The sequence below is a fragment of the Heterodontus francisci genome, chromosome 4 (genome assembly GCF_036365525.1).
Source record: "Heterodontus francisci isolate sHetFra1 chromosome 4, sHetFra1.hap1, whole genome shotgun sequence".
In the NCBI taxonomy this organism is placed as follows: domain Eukaryota; kingdom Metazoa; phylum Chordata; class Chondrichthyes; order Heterodontiformes; family Heterodontidae; genus Heterodontus; species Heterodontus francisci.
The window spans coordinates 168707482-168731874 of NC_090374.1; the positions used below are offsets into that span (position 1 = coordinate 168707482).

The 24393-nt window shown below is 41.8% G+C and overlaps 1 protein-coding gene across 4 annotated transcripts in view; it reads right to left on the bottom strand.

The window, feature by feature from the left end:
* cntln (centlein, centrosomal protein) overlaps positions 1–24393 on the bottom strand; it is a 474184-nt gene that overhangs the window by 165196 nt on the left and 284595 nt on the right. For all 4 annotated transcript variants that reach the window (XM_068030497.1, XM_068030494.1, XM_068030495.1 and 1 more), the window contains exon 19: positions 1424–1647. In XM_068030497.1, coding sequence (XP_067886598.1) covers positions 1424–1647 — 224 coding nt within the window. The remainder of the gene's footprint in view (positions 1–1423; positions 1648–24393) is intronic.

Here is a 24393-nt window from a genome sequence, read left to right on the forward strand (position 1 = left end):
GACTTATTGACAAGGACACCCAGGTCCCTTTGTACATCTATACTTTCTAATCTCTTACCATTTAAGAAATACTCTGCATAACTATTCCGCCTACCGAAGTGGATAACCTCACATTTTTCCACATTATATTCCATCTGCCACATTCATTCCCACTCACTAAGTCTGTCCAAATCCCGTTGAAGCGCTTTGTATCTTCCTCACAACACACATTCCCACCTAGTTTTGTGTCATCCGCGAACTTGGAAATACTACATTTGGTCCCCACATCCAAATCATTGATATATATTGTGAGCAGCTGGGGCCCAAGCACTGATCCCTGCGGTACCCCACTAGTCACAGCCTGCCATTGCGAGAATGACCCGTTTATTCCTACTCTCTGCTTTCTGCCTGTTAACCAATCCTTAATCCATGCCAGTATATTATCTCCTATCCCATGAAATGAAAGATGTGTCTAGAGGACATGTAAATGAGAAAGTAGAATCATCACCAACAGCTAACCAACCTCTTGTGGGAGACTTAAGGCTAACAGGTCTGTAATTCATTGTTTTCTCTCTCCCTCCCTTCTTAAATAGTGGGGTGATTCCCACTACTGAATGTAGTGGAAATCATAGCTATGTGCTGGCCTGGGACCTGCTATGAGGCAATCCATTCCCAGGGCATTCTGCGCTCAGCGGAACTGCTTTGGGACACAGTGTTGTCTAACCAGAAGAAAATTGTCTAGATTCTGTGTACGATGTTTAAAAAAACATCAAATATTTTTCTGAAAAATTTTTTTCAATGAGAAGTATGCAAATATTCTGAATAACAAAAACCTTCACCTGGAAGTTCCCTCTCCTTAGTTAATGTGAATGTTAAATTTCTACCCTCACTTCAATTCTACATTTGTCTTTCTAGAAAAAAAAGCAATATTGAGAGAAACAAGTTTTGTTTTAGATAATTGAACTCATGTCAGGTCCTGATGGAAAATACTGTTACTCTGTAATACCTATTTGTTATTGAAATTATTTATGTAATTAAACCCTCCAAGAGCAATATTATTTACCACTTTTAGTTATTTAGCCACAGAATTTACGATAGATCAAAGAATATGAACATCTTGGGACTGGAAGGTGTTGATGGCTGAAATATCATACAGCCAAAATATTGAGACTTCACAATTTTCCAGTGATTGAACAGAATCCTGTTTTAGTGCAGGCTGTATCAATATTTCAGTTTACAATACATATTGTACAATATATTGCATGATTAAATGGTAATATTGATTTGGAAAAGTGCAGTAAATAAGTATACAGTACCATGCTCTATTAGTGTAATACCTTACAACTTGATGGACCAGTCAGCTTATAACATTGCAATACATTACTCCAATTTGTTATTGCCATACTGCTGCAACCCTTTAATCCATATCTGATTTTAAACATACCTGAATTGTTTGTTTGTTGGCTTGAAGTTTCTGGTTAACCAAAGTCAATTGGGATGTTAATTTCTTATTGTTCTGTTTCAGTTCATTGACAGCATTTAAGGCTACTTTTTTTCCATTCTGCGTAACAGCAATCTGTTGCTGCAGTGATATTAGACGCTGCTGTAAGGCAACGATGGAAAGACTTTGCTTTGGTAGTGCAAGCGCTCTGGTCTTCTGTTTCCTCACTATAGTTTAAAACATAAACAAAACAGCGACTGTGGTTAAAATGAAACACTGTCCTCCCATTTTTGCAAGGATTGATATTTCTTATTTCTTGATTTTTTTTTATTTTTCTTGATATTTCTTGAAAACTACTAGATTGAATACCAATTAGTGTGTGATGTAACTGTACAAAATGTAACTAGTTAATAGGTGAACAAAGCAAACTCTTATGCAGACTTAGACATAAAAATTTGGAAATGAAATTATCATCTGCAGTCAGTAACATATTTAAATAAAGCATATTGTTTATTCCAATAAAGAAAAGTTAAACTGTCTGAACAGAAAAAGTATTGGTACTGCAAAGTTTAATTATGACCAACATAAAAAACAATGGAACTGTATCTACTGTTAAAGTTGCGATTGCAGATTATTTTTCTCTAGCTGTGACTCAAATCTCCACAGCTGTAAAAGAATTCCAAGAAACAATACTGAGAGGAATAAAATAAATACACAGTGCAACAGAATGAAAGCAGGGAAAATAAACAGTTCTCAAGTCGACCCTCTATAAGTACATAACTTTGAATGTTGAAATTAAGTTACTTGTGGATTGTTCAAAAACTAAAGCCCCCCAATCTTTGCTTCAACTTACGTTTATAGAATGTGGAAAAAAGTTCCAGATGCAATGGACAGCAGGCCAAAGGAGAAAGGACTACAAGGGATGACGTAAAGCTAGGGTGAAGAGGTGGGTTTTAAGGAGGAAATCGATGTGGAGAAACAGAAGGGTTTAAAGCAGGGGCGAGAGAAGAGGGGGGAATTCCAGAACAGGACCCAGGTGACTAAAGGCACAGCCTCCACTGCAGGGATGAATAGGGGGTGGGGGGGGGGGGGGCGGTGGTGCTACACATGAGGCTGAAGTCAGAGGAATGGAGAGATTTTCGGGGTGAGAATTTGTAGGGCTGCAGAAGGTTGCAGAGATAGGAAGAGGTGATGTTGTACATGGATTTAAACACAAGGATGAGAATTTTAAAAGGGAGATGTTGAGGAATTGGGAACCAATGTAGAACTGTGAGGATAGGTGTGAACAAGCATTACTTGCTACAAATAGGATACAGACAGCAGAGTTTTGGATAAGCTGAAGTTTATGAAGGACCTAAGAATGGCTAGGAGAGCCCTGTTATGAAAAGGAGCAATGTTACATAGGTGGAAGTAGGCTGTCATGTGAAGGAGAGGATAAAGATGTGGGAAGCTCAGATCAGGGTCAAACACGGAACCATAGATGCGAGCAGCTTGGTTCAGCCAGAGACATTGGCTAGGGAGGAAGATGGAATTGATGGCGGGGGCTGAGTTTCTGATGGGCCGCTAAAGAAAATGACTTGAGTCTTTCCAGTGTTTAACTGGAAAAAGGTATAGTTCATCTAAGACTGGATGTTAGAAAAGAAATCATACAGCACAGAGGCAATGGGAAGGTCATGAGAAGAGGTTGTGCTGTGTGCTGAAGTCAACCCCATGACTTTGGATGATGTTGTGAAGGGACAAAATGTAGATGAGAAAGGAGGCAGCCAAGGATGCATCTTTTTATTATGGGGAACAAAGAAATGGCTGACCAACTAAATGCATACTTTGGTTCTGTCTTCACAAAGGAGGACACAAATATCATACCAGAAATGTTGGGGAACACAGGGTTTAGTGAGAGGGAGGAACGGAAGGAAATAAGTATTAGTAGAGAAATGGTGTTGGGGAAATTGATGGGATTGAAGGCCGATAAATCCCTAGTGCCTGATAATCTACATCCCAGAGTACTTAAGGAAGTGGCCCTAGAAATACTGGATGCATTGGTGGTCATCTTCCAAGATTCTATAGACTCTGGAACAGTTCCTACAGATTGGAAGGTAGCTAATGTAACCCCACTATTTAAAAAGGGAGGTAGAGAGAAAACAGGGAATTATAGACCAGTCAGCCTGATGTCGGTAGTGGGGAAAATTCTAGAGTCCATTATCAAAGATTTTATAGCAGAGCACTTGGAGAACAGTGGTAGAATCGGGCAGAGTCAGCATGGATTTACAAAAGGGAAATTATGCTTGACAAATCTACTAGAACTCTTCGAGGATGTAATTAGTACAGTTGATGAGGGGAGCCAGTGGATGTGGTTTATTTGGATTTTCAGAAGGCTTTTGACAAAGTCCCACAATAAGAGATTAGTGTGTAAAATTAAAGCGCATGGGATTGGGGGTAGTGTATTGTGATGGATAGAAAATTGGTTGGCAGACTGGAAACAAAGAGTAGGAATAAACGGGTCTTTTTCCGAATGGCAGGCAGTGACTAGTGGGGTACCGCAGGGATCGGTGCTAAGACCCCAGCTATTCACAATATATATTAATGATTTAGATGAGGGAAATAAATGTAATATCTCCAAATTTGCAGATGACACAAAACTGGGTGCGAGGGTGAGCTGTGAGGAGGCTGCAGAGAGGCTTCCGGGTGATTTGGACAAGTTGAGTGAGTGGGCTAATGCATGGCAGATGCAGTATAATGTAGATAAATGTGAGGTTATCCACTTTGGTACCAAAAACAGGAAGGCAGATTATCTGAACGGCTATAAACTGAGAGAGGGGAATATACAACGAGACCTGGGTGCTCTCGTACACCAGTCGCTGAAGGTAAGCATGCAGGTGCAACAGGCGGTAAAAAAGGCAAATGGTATGTTGGCTTTCATAGCAAGAGGATTTGAGTACAGGAGCAGGGATGTCTTGCTCCAATTATACAGGGCCTTGGTGAGGCCACACCTGGAATATTGTGTGCAGTTTTGGTCTCCTTATCTGAGGAAGGATGTTCTTGCTATAGAAGGAGTGCAGCGAAGGTTTACCAGACTGATTCCTGGGATGGCGGGACTGATGTATGAGGAGAGATTGAGTCAGTTAGGATTATATTCGCTGGAGTTCAGAAGAGTGAGGGAGGATCTCATAGAAACCTATAACATTCGAACAGGGCTTGACAGGGTAGATGCAGGAAGCATGTTCCCGATGGGGGGCGAGTCCAGAACCAGGGGTCATAGTCCAAGGATACGGGATAAACCTTTCAGGACTGAGATGAGGAGAAATATCTTCACCCGGAGAGTGGTGAGCCTGTGGAATTCGCTACCACAGAAAGCAGTTGAGGCCAAAACCTTGTATGTTTTCAAGAAGGAGTTAAATATAGCTCTTGGGGCGAAAGGAATCAAAGGACATGGGGGGAAAGCGGGAACAGGTTACTGAGTTGGATGATCAGCCATGATCATAATGAATGGCGGAGCAGGCCCAAAGAGCCAAATGCCCTACTCCTGCTTCTATTTTCTATGTTTCTAAGTTTTGGGGACTCTCGAGGTGAATGGGTGTGAAGAGAAGCCATTAGCAGACACCTAGCTTTGACTCTACAGCTAATAGTGGAATCAAGCAAAGTTAGTACCATTGAGCTGGACAGCAAAGGAAATGCTTGAGTGATAGCTGTATCACTGGCTAGAGAGCTAAAGCAGGACAGAATTCATATGAAGTGTAGCTTCCTTCTTTTGGCATATTAGCCCATTTTCTGAATATTTTGTATGTTCCGTGGATAATGGGTTAAATAAGCCATGCAGCTGAAAAACCACAAGGTCTGTCAAGGACTGGGAAAGGTGAGAACACCTCCTGTAAATTTCAAATCCACTTAGTAGGCAAATAAAAGCAGTAATGGTCAGTTACTTCAAGCAGATGGCTTGCAAATGTCTAAAGCCATTTGTTTGAAATTGAAATGACTTACCCTTGCAGGGTTCCCCATGATCCAATAAACAGGCCATTTCCCTGTCAACTGCTAAAATTGTAGAACACAATCTATTAAACAGTAAACATTTCATTATGGCAAATGTGCTTGAAAACTGCAGTGTATTTCTGCCACTTTCTGCCCTATCCATGCAATGAGAGAAAAACTTTCAGATGCCCACGGTGAAGCTGGTATTCCCTTTCGTATGTAGAAGGAGACAATGCTGGATCTAGTTCTATGAAATGTGGAACAAATGAAGATTAGGGTGAAAATCGTGAACTATAGGAAAGAGGGACCATGACATAATTAGGTTTGATAAAAAAAATGAAAAGGAGTGAGTGTCAACAGTCAAAAATAAATTGATTTGATTGGAAAAAAGGCCAATTTCAATGAGCCTAAAATGGATACAGCCTGGGCAGATTAGAAAGAAGAATTGGCAGCAAAGAACATGAAAAAAGCAATCAAAAACATCTAAACGGGAGAGGGTTAGGGAACAAATTAGAATATTTCCACAAGAAGTATGTTACGACCAGGTGAGAAAGGTGTCTAAGGGTCTTTCTCAGCCTTCATCTGGCCTTATTGTAACAGGGTTTTGTTTTAAACACACCATGTTTTGAGCTTCCCCTTGGTGAATCCTTGTTCACCGCTTTCCAATTATAAGGCAAAGAAATGAACATAAACAGGCTTTCTTAGGTTTAAAGAAGAAAAGTGAAATTTATTAAAACTTAAACTCTAATACAGTTAACGCCTACGGATACACGCCACGCCCCATGCTAGTATGTACATACAATACACATATGCAAATAGAGACAGAAAAGAGAAGAAAAATAATGGAGAGGTTTGAGGCAATCTCTGAAGAGGCGTTTTTGTTACTGTGCCTTGAGCTCACTGTAGTCCTTGCTTGTAGGTAGATCTTGCTTTTCGTTGGGGCCCAGTATTCTTCTTAAACCTTTTCACTGTAGGAGACTTTTCTCTCTTGGGGCTCGTGTGTCTTCAATGGTTTTCAGTTTCGTGAGAAAGAGATGAGAGCAGACAGGAGAGACTATGGCAATCCAGCCATGGGAGGCCTTTTCAGACCAGGAACAAACAGCTTTCTGACTTCAAATTCTGTTTCTCCAATTTAAAACTCTCTTTGTTGGCCAGCAGGTGGTCACATGACCCACTGGTTTGACCAGGTCTCTTCTGTGTATTGGGGCAGGGACTGGTTCCTTTGTTCCAGCACTGTCTGCTAGTATGAAAAAAATGTCTTGCCAATCAGGGGCTTGGCAACCCCTTGTAATAGGCCTTCTTTTCTTCCCAACAACAATTTTAAAATTTAATGTCCATATGGCGAAATTTATGAGCCTCATTCTTGGCATGACAAGTAAATGGTATGCATTTCTCTGGATGGGTAGAGAAATTAAAAGTAAAGTGAGACTTAGGAGACAGATAACAAAATTAGGGCCTAAAACAAAGAAGAAGAAGAAAATATGATTGTTGATACTTATTAACAAGATTATTCAATGTTTCTTTGGAGGGTGGAAGATATGAGGCCAGCCAGGAGTGCGTTGCAATGTCAAGTCTAGAGGTAACAAAGGCATGACTGCATCTTATTCCATGTTTTACGTTTTAATAAAGCAAAAACGATGAGAGCGCCTGAGACGACATAAAAACTAGAAGGGAATAGGAAGTAGTTTTGAAACCACATAGAATGTCAAAGGATAGTTAAAGAAAGAGTTGAACTGTCTAGACGTGAAAAAAAAAATCATATGAAGGGTTAAGCTGGCTGATCTTAAATGAGTACTTCGGCTCACACCTCACAGAGAAATTTACTCATGCAAATGAAAGGTCAGAAGAGGAGGAAGTGGCTCAATTAGACAAGATAACAATAAAGAAGTCGGACTGATAAAGCTGGACGGAACTCAAGATGGAAAATACAGTGGGCTCTGACGGGATACATCCTAGAATGCTGAAGCAAGTCAGGGAGGAAAGCTCCACTCATAACCTTTCCAACACCCCTGGCTTCCGATATTTTTCCAGAGGACTGGAGGTTTGCTAATGGAACATCTCTCTTCAGAAAGGCAGAAAGGGCTAAACCAAGTGACAATAGACCAATCAGCCTAACACTTGTCATGGTCAAACTTGTAAAGATCATAATACAAGATAATATTAATATTCACCCAGAAAGCAATCAAGATCGGCCAGGATTTTGATTGTGGAGAAAGGGACAAAATAATTCAAAGGCAAAATACTGCGGATGCTGGAAATCTGAAACGAAAACAGAAAATGCTGGAAATACTCAGCAGGTCAGGCAGCATCTGTGGAGAGAGAAGCAGACAATGTTTCAGGTCTGTGACCTTTCATCAGAACTGATGAATTATTTTGTCAGTAGGTCAGGCAGCATCTGTGGAAGGAAAAAAAAGAATTAATGTTTCAGCTCTGTGACATTTCATCAGGACTGATGAAAAGTCACAGAGCTGAAACATTAATTATTTTTTTCTCAGTAACGAGAAGCTATGAATTTATCATTACCAAAAGAATGTTAAGAGGTTGGAAACTTTTTTTGAAGAGACCCACACCATTTTTACTGATGCACTGTGCTGTGCCTTATCTGGCTTGAGAATAGGCCAAGTCTTGCTCTCTTAAAAACAAAAAACATGGAATAATGAACCGTCGCACTGAACTTGACTATTCTAATGCAGTCCTGGCCAGCCTCACATCTTCTACCCTCCATAAACTTGAGCTCATCCAAAACTCTGCTGCCTGTATCCTAACTCACAAGTCACATTCACTCATCATCCCCTATACTCACTAAACTAATCCATCAACACCTCAATTTTAAAATTCTTACCCTTGTTTGCACATCCTCCATGGCCTCACCCCTCCTTATCTCTGCAAACTTCTCCAAACTTGCAACATTTTTGAGATATCTGTGCTCCTCCAATGCTGACCCCGTGAGCATCCCTAATTTTTATCACTCCATTAGTCTTCGTCCCTTCAGCTGCATAGGCTCTAAGCTCTGAATTTCTATCCCTAAACCTCTCCAATCTCTCGTTCCTCCTTTAAGACGCTTCTTAAAACCGATATCTTTGGCCAAGATTTTGGTCATCTGCCATAATATCAACTATGCAGTTCAGTGTCAAATTTTGTTCGAAAGCACTCCTGTGAAGCACCTTGGGACGTTTTACTACATTAAAAGGTGCTAAGTAAATACAAGGTGTTGTTGTTCTAAGCAGACTAAGTGAACTGTTAGACAAATTGCTTACTATTTTTGTTATTAATTCATGGGTTTGGAACCAATGGTCTCTCAGGTTATACTGCAGCTTATGCTATCAACCTCCCATTAGGAATTGCACAAGCTACTGACTTAATGAATTAACCCTCTCTCACCAAATTATCGAAGAAGCTAGAAAATAAAGTCACGAGCTAGCAATTACAACTAACCTCAGAATCATGATTAGCAACACTTAAACGTCAACCTTGAGCATACAAATAATTAATAGACAATTAAAAAATGAACAACAGGTTACAAAGGCAAATTAGTTGTGTCAAAACAATGACTTTTAATTCTAAATTTAACATTAAGATCTGTATCTGACATTGATGAGACTAATTCAGGATTAGATATCTAAAATAACCGACAAGTTAACAGCATTAGACAGTCAGTCTATTGAACAGATTAAAGTCTATCTTTTTGTAGTTGGCAATGCTTTTATCATCTCATGAACTGGCGTAAAAGTCACGAACTGGATGCCTCACTTGCCTCTAGGATGATAGGGTTAGTCTTCTGTGACATCAGAGTGATACACCTCTGTCTGTAGAGGCACTATCCAGTTCTGGATCATCTGCTCTTGGGTTCACTTTCTGTGCTGGTAGCAGTATCTGGATTCGATGACTTGAATCTCACTTTTGCCTTGATCTTGGCAAAATTGTATATCTAACTGAAACACATATCTGTCTGTATCTGTCTCATATAGCAATCGTAATTCCTATAACCCTCTCCCCACTCTCTCGCTCTCACAGAGACACCCTTCCTCGCAGACTAAACAACTCCTACTCGCAAAATACAATAGACACTACTCCAAGAATTACTAAGATTAAGAACTGAACTAACTTGAGTAACAAAAAGACACAAGCTTAAATATTCCAGATTCCAAAGAAGCTGCCCAATTTTATTGACCAATCTGAGTTACACAAGTGAGAGTGTTCACCTCTTCTGGTGTCAAGCACCTCATACAGTCATGTTGGTCTATTTGATGACCTCCAAAATAATAAAGCATCAGTACGTAGGTATGCCAGGAGGCCCTTTTACTCTACAGCTTCTTCGGGTCTCACTAACAAGTCCAGGTAAAGCATGACATTTATATCCTCTAGTGAGTTTTATCTAGTGCTGTACCTTCATGCTTATATTCTCCATCACTGTTAAGGAATGTTTTATTTTCATAAGCCTTCATCGTTGAATATTATCAGCCCTTTTAACTTCCCAATGTTCAGTATGAGCACTGATTCTATTTTGGGGACATATTTAAGGCTATTCTTTGGGCACGTTGCCTACAGACCCTTTGTGTGTACTAGATAACATGATTTTGCATTGTGCCGCAATGTGAATTCCATTACTTTGGAATCTGGACTAAAGATCACTGTAGTAAGATGAGGCCAAGTGTGTATCAACTAACTACTGAATTTTACACATATGAAAAAGCAGAATACAGTTTTGACAAGAATATTTAATTAATTCCCTGCTGCTCCTCATTTCATAAATTAATAAATTAAATGACCCTGACCCTGTTGCAGGTTGAATACAGGCACAGCTTTGCAGTCACTGAACCAACTGGAATTAATCATTTCTCCTACAGGATTTATGCTTTCATATCTCAGTTTAGAATCTTTCAGCATTATTGCCTTTGGATGACTAGAAAGCATTTTAGGATCAAAGTATGCGTCCTAAATGATGAGGGGAGGGGGAGGAGGAGGAGAGGACAGTAACTTTTGATGTCTCCCTCAGCTGTGTGTTACATTCGAACATACGAATTAGGAGCTGAAGTAGGCCATTCGCCCCCAATAGCCTGCTCCTCCACTCAATAAGATCATGACTCATCTGTTTGTGTCTCGAATTCCACACTCCCAACTACCCCCGATAACTTTTGATTCCCTTGCCGAACAAGAATCTTAAAAATATTCAATGACCCCTCCTCCACCACCTTTTGAGACAGAGAGTTCCAAAGTCACACAACACTCAGAGAAAAAAATTTCTTCTCACCTCTGTCCTAAAAGGGTGACACCCAATTTTAAAACAGTACCCCCTTGTTCTGGACTCCCCTATAAGAGGGAACATCCTTTTCACATCCACCTTGTCAAGACCGTTCAGGATCTTATCCCCTCATTGTTCTAAACTCCAGCGAATACAAGCCCAGTCTATACAACCTTTCCTCATAAGACAACCCGCTCATTCCAGGTATCAATCGAGTAAACCTGCTCTGAACCGCCTCCAATGCATTCACATCCTTCCTTAAATAAGGAGACCAAAACTGTACAAAGTATTCGAGATGTGCTCTCACCAATGCCCTGTATAACTGAAGCATAACATCTTACTTTTATTTTCAATTCCTCTAATAAGGGATCGCATTCCATTGGCCTTCTTTATTACTTGCTGTACCTGCAAACTAACTTTCTGTGACTCATGCACCAGAACACCTAGATCCCTCTGCACCTCAGAGTTGTGTAGTCATGCTCTGTTTAAGTAATACTCTGCTTTTTATTCTTCCTGCCAAAGTAAACAACTTCACATTTTCCCGCATACTCCATCTGACAGATTTTTGCCCACTCACTCAACCTATCTGCAAGCTCTTTATGTCCTCTTCACAACATACTTTCCTACCTATCTTTGCGTCATCTGCAAACTCAGCTACCATGCCATCGCTCCCCTCATCTAAGTCATTGATATAAATTGTAAAACGTTGAGGCCCCAGAACAGACCCCTGTGGGTCTCCACTCATTACATCCTGCCAATCAGAAAATGACTCATTTATGCATACTCTATTTGCTGCCAGCCAGCCAATCTTCTATCCATGTTAATATGTTACCCACTACATCATGAACTCCTACTTTGTACAATAACCTTTTATGTGGAACCTCGTCAAATGCCTTCTGGAAATCCAAGTAAAGTATGTCAATGGGCTCCCCTTTATGCACAGCACATGTTACTCCTTCAAAGAATTCCAATAAATTGGTTAAACACTATCTCCCTTTCACAAAACCATACTGACTATTCCTGATTACCTTGAGTTTTTCTAAGTGCCCAGCTATAGTCTCCTTAATGATTGATTCTAATACCTTTCCCACGACAGACGTCAAGCTAACTGGCCAAGCTAACCTGCTTTCTGTCTCCCCCACTTCTTGAATAGAGGGGTTATATTTGCTATTTTCCAGTCTGATGGAATCTTTCCAGAATCTAGTGAATTTTGAAAAATTAACACCAACGCATCTACTGCCTCATTAGCCCCCTCTTTTAAGACCCTAGGATGAGGCTTGGGGACTTGTCAGCCTGCAGCGCCATTCGTTTGGTCTGTACCACTTTTCTGGTGATTGTAATTTCACCAAGTTCCCCTCCTCCATCCACCTCCTGATTTACAGCTATTACGGGAATATTTTTTCTATCTTCCATAGTGAAGACAGAAGCAAAATATCTGTTCCTTTCATCCGCCATTTCCTTATTATCTATTAACTCCCCATTCTCACTCTCTAGAGGACAAACACTCACTTTACTTACTCTTTTCCTTTTTAAGTACCTATTGAAACACTTACTATCCGTTTTTACGTTTCTAGCTAGCTTCCTCTCATACTTTAATTTCTTTCTCCTGATTAACCTTTTAGTCATTCTCTGCCGTTCTTTATATTTTGACCAATCATCTGATCTGCCACTCACCTTTGCGCAATTATATGCTTTTTCCTTAAGTCTGATTCTTTCCTTAACTTCTTTAGGTAACCACGGATAGTGAATCCTCCCCTTAGAATATTTCTTTATCATAGGAATATACTTATCCTGAGTATTCTGAAATATCCCCTTGAATGTCTGCCACTGCTTCTCTACTGATCTATCTCCTAGCATAGTAACCCAGTTCACTTCAGCTAGCTCAGCTTTCACGTCCACATAGTTGCCCTTATTTAAATTTAAGATACTAGTCTTAGACCCACTCTTCTCTCTTTCAAACGGGATGTAAAATTCAACGATATTGTGGTTGCTGCTACCGAGAGTTGTCTTTATTCTGAGGTCATTAATTAATTCTGTTGCATTACACAATACCAAGCCTAATATAACCTGCGCTCTGGTTGGTTCCAGAACGTGCTGCTCTAAGAAACTATGTCGAAAGCATTCTATGAATTCCTCATCCAGGCTACTATTGACAATCTGATTTTTCCAGTTTATATGTATTTTAAAACCACCCATGATTATTGTTGTCCCTTTATCACAAGCACTCAATATTCAGATACAGAGCCTTTAAGTTTTGTATTTTTGTTATCTTTGTAACATCTAGTCTTGACTGTTGGTGTGTTATTAGACTTTTTTTCTCTGTCCCTTCCTGCATTTTCTGACCTTCATTTCCCATATTACTATTCTGCTCTTCTGCCTTGACTCTACCCCTTGGATTGCTACATCGACCCAGGCTTGATCCCTCACCCCACTTGTTTAGTTTAAAGTCCTTTCTACTTCCCTAGTTATACGATTTGCTAGAACAATGGTCCCAGCACAGTTCAGGTGCAGACCATCCCAAAGGTACAGCCCCCACTTTTCCCAGTACTGGTGCCAGTGCCGCATGAACTGAAACCCATTTCCCCCACACCAGTCTTTTCACTAACCTTCTGTGCCCTCTGCCAATTGGCACGTGGCCCACAGATTATTACCCTTGAGGTTCTGCTCTTCAAATTGGTGCCTGGCTCCTCATACTGTCTAAACAGAACCTCTTTCTTAGTCCTACCTATGTTGCTGATACCTACATGAACCACGAAAACTGGATTCTCCCCCTCCAAGTTCCTGTCCAGCCCTGAGCAGATGACCCGAAACCTGGCACCGGGTAGGCAACTCACGCTCTCGGCTGCACAGAACAGTGTCAATGCCCCTCACTATACTATCCTCTACTAACACTACATTCCTTTTTGTTCCCATCACTTGAATGGCTTCCTGTACCACAGTGCCATAGCCAGTCTGCTCATCCACCTTGCAGGCCTCACATTCATCCTCACAGGTTGAGAGCACCTCAAACCTGTTTGACAATTGCAAAGACTGAGGCTCCTCCACTACTGTCTACTCAGTCCCTTTACCTGCCTCACTCATGGTCACATCCTCCTGTCCCTCACTGCTAACCAAAATAGATGACCCTGTTCTAAGTGGTGTGACCGCCTTCCGGAACAAAATCTTCATGTATTTCTCCCCCTCCCTTATGTTGCGTAGTGATTGCATTTCGGCTTCCAGATCAATAACCCTGATCCGGAATTCCTGTGGCTGCTTACACGTTCTGCAGACGTGTCTGTCCTGGATCGCCTTGGCATCCAAAATCTCCCACATACCACAGCTGCAACATAACACCTGTCCTGCATTGTTACTTATGCTATTAGTTAATTTATTTTAATTAATTTATTAATCACCTTCTTAATTTCCTCTCACTGTTTCCCAATCTACTAAGCTTAACTAACATTACTAAATGAAACCTTACAAATTCTAAAATTACCTGAGTTTTGAAAGCTAAATGATAAAACACTCACCAACCAATCAGCTACCATGGAGTCAAAAGAAGAAGACTCACCAGCTGCTGGAGGCTAAAAAAGATAGGAAAAGGAGCCTCTCTTTTCCCCTCAGCACAGAATTCCCATGTGCACCAAATTCCAGCAATGTCTCACTCAGGCAAATGTCTCTTCTCACTGTGTCCCCTCACTGATGAGGATTGGCTTGCTCAGGTGCAAAGTTGCCAGCTTGAATGAGAAATCCCCCTGACTGAGTGTGTACAAGCTCTCATCATCTAGTTAGCTAAATACCCTTCTGGGCACATTGAATGAAAGCCATTGTTGCATTCAGAGGGTGAACTGCCATTGATTGTGCTCAATGACCACCACCACCACCCCGCCCCCACTCTATTGTTTGAAAACAAATGCGCTATGTGAGAATAGATAATCTTTCTGGCTGTTTCATCAGGTAGTCCACCTAATAGTCCAGAACAGCATGCTAGATTGCTTTGTGTATCACTGGTAATTAACCCTTTGTAATCAGAATGTGACTTTGTATCAATGCCATGGTATAAATTATGTTTCCCAAGACAAATAGGTAAAATTTCCAACTTTTTACATTCTTTATGGAGCTAAATAACCACGAATGAAGTTTCCAAGATCATGAATCTCTGTACAATGATATGCTAATTTTGCATTTTAAAAAATTCATTCATGGGATGTGGGCGACGCTGGCCAGGCCAGCATTTATTGCCCATCCCTAATTGTCCTTGAGAAGGTGGTGGTGAGCTGCCTTCTTGAACCGCTGCAATCTGTGTGGGGTAGGTACACCCACAGTGCTGTTAGGAAGGGAGTTCCAGGATTTTGACCCAGCGACAGTGAAGAAACGGCGATACAGTTCCAAGTCAGGATGGTGTGTGACTTGGAGGGGAACTTGCAGTTGGTGGTGTTCCCATGCATTTGCTGCCCTTGTCCTTCTAGTTGGTAGAGGTCGCGGGTTTGGAAGGTGTTGTCTAAGGAGCCTTGGTGCATTGCTGCAGTTCATCTTGTAGATGGTACACACTGCTGCCACTGTGCGTCGGTGGTGGAGGGAGTGAATGTTTGTAGATGGGGCATCATTCAATATAATCTCGTTCAGCTCCAGGATATGAGTCTTAAATTCCAATTTATATTGCATTATATAACTCCAAATGGTTACATTCTATGATCTCAGCAGACTAGGAACTCATACATTCCTTAATCGTTCATGCCCATATTTATTTTTATAACATAAAAGCAAAATACTGCGGATGCTGGAAATCTGAAATAAAAACAAGAAATGCTGGAACCACTCAGCAGGTCTGGCAGCATCTGTGAAAAGAGAAGCAGAGTTAACGTTTCGGGTCAGTAAAGAAGGGTCACTGACCCGAAACGTTAACTCTGCTTCTCTTTTCACAGATGCTGCCAGACCTGCTGAGTGGTTCCAGCATTTCTTGTATTTATTTTATAACCTTCTGCCCACCTGATATAAAACACATTCATGATATATAGGCCTTCATTGCAAGAGGATTTGAGTACTGGAGCAAGGATGTCTTACTGCAGCTATACAGGGCCTTGGTGAGACCACATCTGGAGTATTGTGTGCAGTTTTGGTCTCTTTAACTGGGAAGTATGTTCTTGCCATGGAGGGAGTGCAAAGAAGATTTACTAGGCTGATTCCTGGGATGGCAGGATTGATGTATGAGGAGGGATTGGGTCGACTAGGCCCATATTCACTACAGTTTAGAAGAATGAGAGGGGATCTCATAGAAACAAATAAAATTCTAACAGGACTAGACAGGGAGGATGCAGGGAGGATGTTCCTGATGGCTGGGGAGTCCAGAACCAGAGGTCAGTCTCAGGATATGGGGTATGCCATTTAGAACCAAGATGAAGAGAAATTTCTTCACTCACAGGGTGGTGAACCTGTGGAATTCTCTACCGCAGAAGGCAGGGGAGGCCAAGTCATTAATATATTCAAGAGATAGACATATTTCTTAATGCCAAAGGGATCAAGGGATATGGGTAGAAAGCGGGAACAGGGTACTGAATTAGACAATCAGCCATGATCTTTTTTGAATGGCAGAGCAGGCCCGAAGGGCCTACTCCTGGTCCTATTTTCTATGTTTCTATTGTGATCTTTCTGGAAGAGGTTTCCTTGCTTTTATGGACTTCTGTTCCATATATCTTGGGAAGACAGAAGCATACTTATAGTCTTGTTTGAGATGTGCTAATTTTGGATTTATGTCTTTTCCATAAATTGCCTAACGTGTTGTCTGAATTCCATGTCATCGTGTGATAATTCTATTTAACTATGATTCAAAGAAGTATACAACAGAGGAGGAGGCCAATTGGCCTAGCTTGCCTGTGTGAACTCTCAGAAACAGCTATTTGTTTAGTCCCATTCTCCTGTGCTTTTTTTTATTTTTCAAATATCTGTTCAGATACTTTTTAAAGCCATTATTATAGATTCTGCTTTCACATAGAAAATGAGTTGTTTTTCTTCAATTATAAATATTAAATCCAGGTTAAATCCATAATTTTTCCCAATCATTTTACCTTTCAAATGCTAACTTTCGTACAGAGGCTGATCCTTTGTTTCTGCACAACTTGAAAGGGGAAAGAAGAGGTCAGATCTCCCAGAATACCTTGACAAAGCACAACATCACTGAATGTTCTATTCCATAGAGATGCAAAACCAATACTGCTGCTGTTTGTATCCTAATAGAGGTTGTCTCTAATACATCATTGAACAGGCACTCAAGGAACAATATAGCAAAGTCCTGTTCCTGATGTTGACATTGTAAGCTAATCTCTTCTGCCTTTGAATGGCAAGCTGTTTTGAATTTATAATGATGACAGTGAATTGCAGGCAGCCACAAGATTATAGTTTCCTATTTCCATAAATAACAATTAGCAAAGCACTACCTTTGGAAACCTTACATTCAAGAATTTTCCTTGTTCAACTGACCATGACAGCAATTAAGTTCAGTTAATACTGTAAAACTAGATATTATTGCAAAAAATAAGTATTTGTGTAAATGTTGCGACTCACAGATAGTAGAAATTCTATACTTCATTGTGGGTGCCCCTTCTTTTGAGTGCAATATTTAAAGTTCTCTCATCTTCCTTTATAGTCCTTCCCTTTACACTTAGAATCTATATTTTCTCACTTTTATGCATTCTTTCCAGCATAAATATATCTTTGTGCTACCAAAACTGAATATGTTATTCTAAATGTGGCCTGAGCAACTGCAATGCAAAGCCCAGGCATAGCTTCCATTAACTTGGATTTGATTATTTGATTATTTGATTAGAGATACAGCACTGAAACAGGCCCTTCGGCCCACCGAGTCTGTGCCGACCATCAACCACCCATTTATACTAATCCTACCCTAATCCCATATTCCTACCAAACATCCCCACCTGCCCCTGTATTTCCCTACCACCTACCTATTCTAGTGACAATTTATAATGGCCAATTTACCTACCAACCTGCAAGTCTTTTGGCTTGTGGGAGGAAACCGGAGCACCCGGAGAAAACCCACGCAGACACAGGGAGAACTTGCAAACTCCACACAGGCAGTACCCAGAATCGAACCTGGGTCCCTGGAGCTGTGAGGCTGCGGTGCTAACCACTGCGTCATTGAAGTTTAGGAATTTGATTAATCTAGGTGTATATATTCTAGCATATTACTTGGTTTTATAAAACTGTCTTGCCACCAGCACAGAGAAAGCTTTGTCAGTGGCAGTCACTGAACTGCTACTTAAAATGCAATGTAATGAAGCCAATGCTGCTACCAGGATCTTGATAATAGACTACTGGTTTCCTTAACAAAGGTACAAATGCCTGGACAAATTAGAGCAAGTGCAGATTAGCTATATCATCGAGCAGCCAAGAGAAGACAGGCAGCAACAACAAGCAATAGAAGAAAACTTTGACCCAGGAGTCGGAGGACATGTCTGCCCAAAGAACAGGACAATCAACAATGGTGTTAAAGCAGGCTGCAACAGATAATATATTCAGTGACTGCATCTAACAACCATAGTACAGCTGTTATCTGTATGCAATATCCTGACCGAATAAAACATTACCATATCACACGGCCTCATATTAGGGCTCATGAATGCAACTATACCTAGCTACTTTAATCTGCATCATTGAAAAACAGGACAGGTAGAGTATCAGTAATCCCACATTTTATTTAGTTTAAGTGTGTGGTGCAGTGTGTTCAATCCCAGTATGCAGTGCATCTCCTCCTCCCTAACTGCATGCTCCTCAGTGGCAGCATGGTGGATGTTCACACATGAATAATGATCATCTGGAGGAGGACTCAGTGCTCTATGGGCTGTACCTGGCGACGCACACCAAAATAAACATCAACAGCTGCTGGAGGATCATCAACTCGATGAAAAACGCACTTTGGACTGCCCAAAACTTGCTGGTCTTCCAGTGCAAAGAGCTGTCGACAACTGAGTGTTGCAGACTGGTACATTCCAAAGTCTATGACTACGCACTGAGGGACGCACTAAAGCTTAGGGCAGCCGCCGCAAAGGTTCGATGGGGAAAGGCCATTGTGTGAGGCCCTTACGCCATAGTACACCGAGCAGCTGGAACCTATGTAAAACTGTATGTATGTACCAGAGAATGTTTGACATGAAATGTAAATGTTTCTTCTTTTTTTTTTCTTTTGGGCCTCCTTATCTCGAGAGACAATGGATACGCGCCTGGAGGTGGTCAGTGGTTTGTGAAGCAGCGCCTGGAGTGGCTATAAAGGCCAATTCTGGAGTGACAGGCTCTTCCACAGGTGCTGCAGAGAAATTTGTTTGTTGGGGCTGTTGCACAGTTGGCTCTCCCCTTGCGCCTCTGTCTTTTTTCCTGCCAACTACTAAGTCTCTTCGACTCGCCACAATTTAGCCCTGTCTTTATGGCTGCCCGCCAGCTCTGGCGAATGCTGGCAACTGACTCCCACGACTTGTGATCAATGTCACACGATTTCATGTCGCGTTTGCAGACGTCTTTATAACGGAGACATGGACGGCCGGTGGGTCTGATACCAGTGGCGAGCTCGCTGTACAATGTGTCTTTGGGGATCCTGCCATCTTCCATGCGGCTCACATGGCCAAGCCATCTCAAGCGCCGCTGACTCAGTAGTGTGTATAAGCTGGGGATGTTGGCCGCTTCAAGGACTTCTGTGTTGGAGATATAGTCCTGCCACCTGATGCCAAGTATTCTCCGAAGGCAGCGAAGATGGAATGAATTGAGACGTCGCTCTTGGCTGGCATACGTTGTCCAGGCCTCGCTGCCGTAGAGCAAGGTACTGAGGACACAGGCCTGATACACTCGGACTTTTGTGTTCCGTGTCAGTGCGCCATTTTCCCACACTCTCTTGGCCAGTCTGGACATAGCAGTGGAAGCCTTTCCCATGCGCTTGTTGATTTCTGCATCTAGAGACAGGTTACTGGTGATAGTTGAGCCTAGGTAGGTGAACTCTTGAACCACTTCCAGAGCGTGGTCGCCAATATTGATGGATGGAGCATTTCTGACATCCTGCCCCATGATGTTCGTTTTCTTGAGGCTGATGGTTAGGCCAAATTCATTGCAGGCAGACGCAAACCTGTCGATGAGACTCTGCAGGCATTCTTCAGTGTGAGATGTTAAAGCAGCATCGTCAGCAAAGAGGAGTTCTCTGATGAGGACTTTCCGTACTTTGGACTTCGCTCTTAGACGGGCAAGGTTGAACAACCTGCCCCCTGATCTTGTGTGGAGGAAAATTCCTTCTTCAGAGGATTTGAACGCATGTGAAAGCAGCAGGGAGAAGAAAATCCCAAAAAGTGTGGGTGCGAGAACACAGCCCTGTTTCACACCACTCAGGATAGGAAAGGGCTCTGATGAGGAGCCACCATGTTGAATTGTGCCTTTCATATTGTCATGGAATGAGGTGATGATACTTAGTAGCTTTGGTGGACATCCGATCTTTTCTAGTAGTCTGAAGAGACCACGTCTGCTGACGAGGTCAAAGGCTTTGGTGAGATCAATGAAAACAATGTAGAGGGGCATCTGTTGTTCACGGCATTTCTCCTGTATCTGACGAAGGGAGAACAGCATGTCAATAGTCGATCTCTCTGCACGAAAGCCACACTGTGCCTCAGGGTAGACGCGCTCGGCCAGCTTCTGGAGCCTGTTCAGAGCGACTCGAGCAAAGACTTTCCCCACTATGCTGAGCAGGGAGATTCCACGGTAGTTGTTGCAGTCACCGCGGTCACCTTTGTTTTTATAGAGGGTGATGATGTTGGCATCGCGCATGTCCTGGGGTACTGCTCCCTCGTCCCAGCACAGGCATAGCAGTTCATGTAGTGCTGAGAGTATAGCAGGCTTGGCACTCTTGATTATTTCAGGGGTAATGCTGTCCTTCCCAGGGGCTTTTCCGCTGGCTAGGGAATCAATGGCATCACTGAGTTCCGATTTGGTTGGCTGTATGTCCAGCTCATCCATGACTGGTAGAGGCTGGGCTGCATTGAGGGCAGTCTCAGTGACAGCATTCTCCCTGGAGTACAGTTCTAGGTAGTGCTCAACCCAGCGGTCCATCTGTTTGCGTTGGTCAGTGATTATGTCCCCCGATTTAGATTTGAGGGGGGTGATCTTCTTGATGGTTGGCCCAAGAGCTCTCTTCATGCCATCATACATTCCTCTGATGTTTCCGGTGTCTGAGGCCAGCTGAATATGACTGCATAGGTGTTGCCAGTAGTCGTTTGCGCAACGCCTAGCTGTTCTTTGTGCAGTACTTCTGGCTGCTTTAAGTGCTGCGGATGTTAAATCGCTGGGGGCTTTCTTGTAGTTCAAAAGTGCAATGCGCTTAGCGGCTATGACAGGTTCCAGCTCTTCATTATGAGATTGAAACCAGTCTGCATTTCTCTTCGCACTTTTGCCGTAGGTGGTCAAAGCTGACTCATAGATGGCGTCTCTGATGTGGGCCCACTTGGTCTCAGCATCCCCTGTGGGAGTGTTTTGAAGGGCTGTTACAAGTGAATTTAGAAATTTTTGTAACAGCTGTGGGTGAGAAATTCTGCTCGTGTTGATGCGCGGGTGGCCCTTCTGCTTGGAATGATGCAACTTCTTTGGTCTGAGTCTAACCTTGCTGCACACCAGGGAGTGGTCGGTGTCGCAGTCCGCACTGTGGAAGCTGCGTGTGATTTGAACACTGTTTAAGGCGGCTCGCCTTGTGACAATGAGGTCTAGCTGGTGCCAACGACGTGATCTTGGGTGCCTCCATGAAACCTGGTGACAGGGTTTAGTGTGAAAGAACGAGTTGGTGATGCAGAGGTTATGATAGGTACACAACTCAAGCAGTCTCTGCCCGTTCTCATTCATCCTTCCAACGCCATAGCGCCCAAGGCAGGAGGGCCATGAGTCATGGTCGGCCCCAACCCTGGCATTAAAGTCCCCCAGCAGGAATAGGTGTTCGGTGTTGGGGATGCTGCTAATGTACACTGTAGATATATCCTGCAATGGCAAGTGTAGTGAGGCCCTCATGTGCTGTATTGGAAGAAACTGATCTGTATTCCACTTTATGTAAAGTCGAATTTGAACTGTTGTGTAATGTATTTTTAGAAATTTTATGAATAAAGAATATTTTTGAAAAAAAAAAAATGACGATCTGGAGGAGGCACTGGCATCTGTGGAACCATATTCCAACAGGGAAATCAATAATCAGGAGGAAAAAATGGAAAAGGAGAAAGCTGAAAAGTCTACACCCTAAAAGCTCAATGATTAAAAACACATGTTAGCCTACCCGGCAATAGCAATTAACAATTTGGCCTTCATTTAAGTAACCGTCTTTGGCCCTTCTTTTCCAGATTAATTTGAAGTAGTTCTTCGGGTTTATCTACCTCTACCATACGTTGTTTTTATATCTCAATAGGACTTCTCATTAACCCCTCTCTTTCAATAAAAAGTATAAGTTTTGCTAACTTTTTCTTAATAATTGTGATCAGTGCGGTTCATCCTCTGCACAATTTCCAAAGTTTGGTCATGTATTTCTGTTGTGTGGTAACCGAATGTGAACACAATAGCTCAGATGTGAACTGACTGGTATATTGCAGAGTCCTGCATAACCTCTGGCAGCTTTATTATTCTGGATATAAATACCAACATTCTACACCCACTGCATACTAAAGTACACTTCTTTAGACTAAAATATAATGGACATCACATTTTTCAGGGTAGAATTCCACTGGCCATTTGTCAGCCCAACTGCACGGAATGTATATATTGTGCACATTTGAACACTGGTAGTGTGTAATGCTGTGCTTGTATCTCTGGCATACCCTGAAAATCCTTCAGACATACACATTGGTAATAAACTCTAATTCACCAATTGGAGAAATTATCTTCTCAAAACAATATTTGAGATGTGATATTGAAATGCATTGTAATATAATTCAACAAAAACAAGTGTTTCTGGTGTTTATAAAAATGTACAGCATGCACCATGGAAAGGTTATATACCTTGTAGGGTTGTGTCTCCCGCCCACCCCCAAGGTAAACTCTCCACGCATTGCTGGAGGAGCTAAGTTTTTTTGAAATGGGAAAACTCACAAAATCTTCTTTGATGTTCTGTGGCATTGTGTCAGAGGTTTATCGTGTGACCCAGCCTGTGTCAGTGTGGTATACAAGCACGAGCTCTGCCTTGGTGCAGCATTTTATTTTTGCCTTAAGCCATTTACTGAGACATCAATTATTTACACTGCCTACAAGGCCAGAAGGATTGGCCAGGTGGGAGCTTGGTGTATGGAGGACGCTGCTTAAAGAAAGATAGGCAATCTTTTATTCTGCAGATCGATCCTCTGCACACCACTGAGATAATCATATAGTAATCACGAGGAGAAGGAAGGAGTTTGTTGTGGGGAAAAAGACTCCAGGTGCCAAGGCAGATGAAGTGTCTTCTATGGCTGCTGTTAAAACAACATTTACTGAGGTGTGTGGATTACTCTTTGCACTTATTTTACGCACACTACCTAAAAACACCTAATACATGTACCCAGCAAAAGGCCATGGAATAGCCCTTCACTGATTGATCCTTTGGTGTATCTGCCAATTTGATGGTTGCAATATACAATACAAAAAGCAAGTCATCTGAACAGCCTAATTTTATGTGACCAACATGCTTGCCCAAACAACATCTGCTGAGATTGGCAGAAGAATGTGACACTTTCTAGGCAAAGGTTTAGTACCTTATGGGTGGCCAGTGAAAACATTTTTCTTACTTTGATTAATGAAGGGGGATTAAAAATTAGGACCATAGTTTCATGACAGGTAAACACAGTTGGCAGGAAACCTGTATGTCTCCCAAACATTGCATGATCAGAGTGCCAAATTAGGTAAGACAAATCAACCAGTGCCTAAATTTTGATAACACTAACAATGTAGTTTTCCAAAAAGATGCTTAGATCACAGGTCAAGAGGTTTGAAACCAGGCTATATTAATTTTCACCTTCATCGTTCTTGTTGCTTCATTCTGCTTGTGCCTTAAGCAGTTCCCTGAAAGGGACATAACCATTATTTATTGAGGCTGAAACTTCATAACCAGCCTTTTCTTTTTTATAGATGCTGAATGACTTGGTGTGTATTTCCAGCATATTTTACTTCCTTACATTTCCAGTTAATCCTTTTTATTTTACTAAACCTGATTGAGGACCCGGGATGGTCGAATGGGATTTATTTCCCACACTGCCCTCATGAGCTGAATAATGGAATTTTACACCGTAAAATGTGTGAAAGAGAAAGAAGTTGATTTTAAGGAGCATCTTGAAGTAGGAGAGAGAGACATGGAGAAAGGGAGAGGTTCAGGGAGGGAATTCTAGAGCTTAAAGCCAAGACGGCTGAAGGCATGACTACCAAAAGTGGAACAAAGGAAGTGGGATACAACAGGCTACATTTGGGGAATGTAGAATTGGAGAAGGGTTGTAAAGCTGGTTGCAGAGATAAGAAGGGGATTGAGTAGTTTGAACACTAGAATGCAAATTTTAAAATGGGAGCGTTAGTAGAACTGGAGCCAATGTAGGTCAGCGAGCATAGGGTGCAAGACTTGGTATGAGTTAGGATACCTGCAGAAGAATTTTGAATGAGCTTAACTTTATGGAGAGTGGAAGATGGGAGGCCAGGAGAGTATTAGAACAGAAGGTGGCTGAAACTTAAAGGATAGACCCCACTTCCATCAACCAAGATGAAAATGAAAGCAAATATTAACATATTAAGCAATATGACTACTAAAGACTGCAAC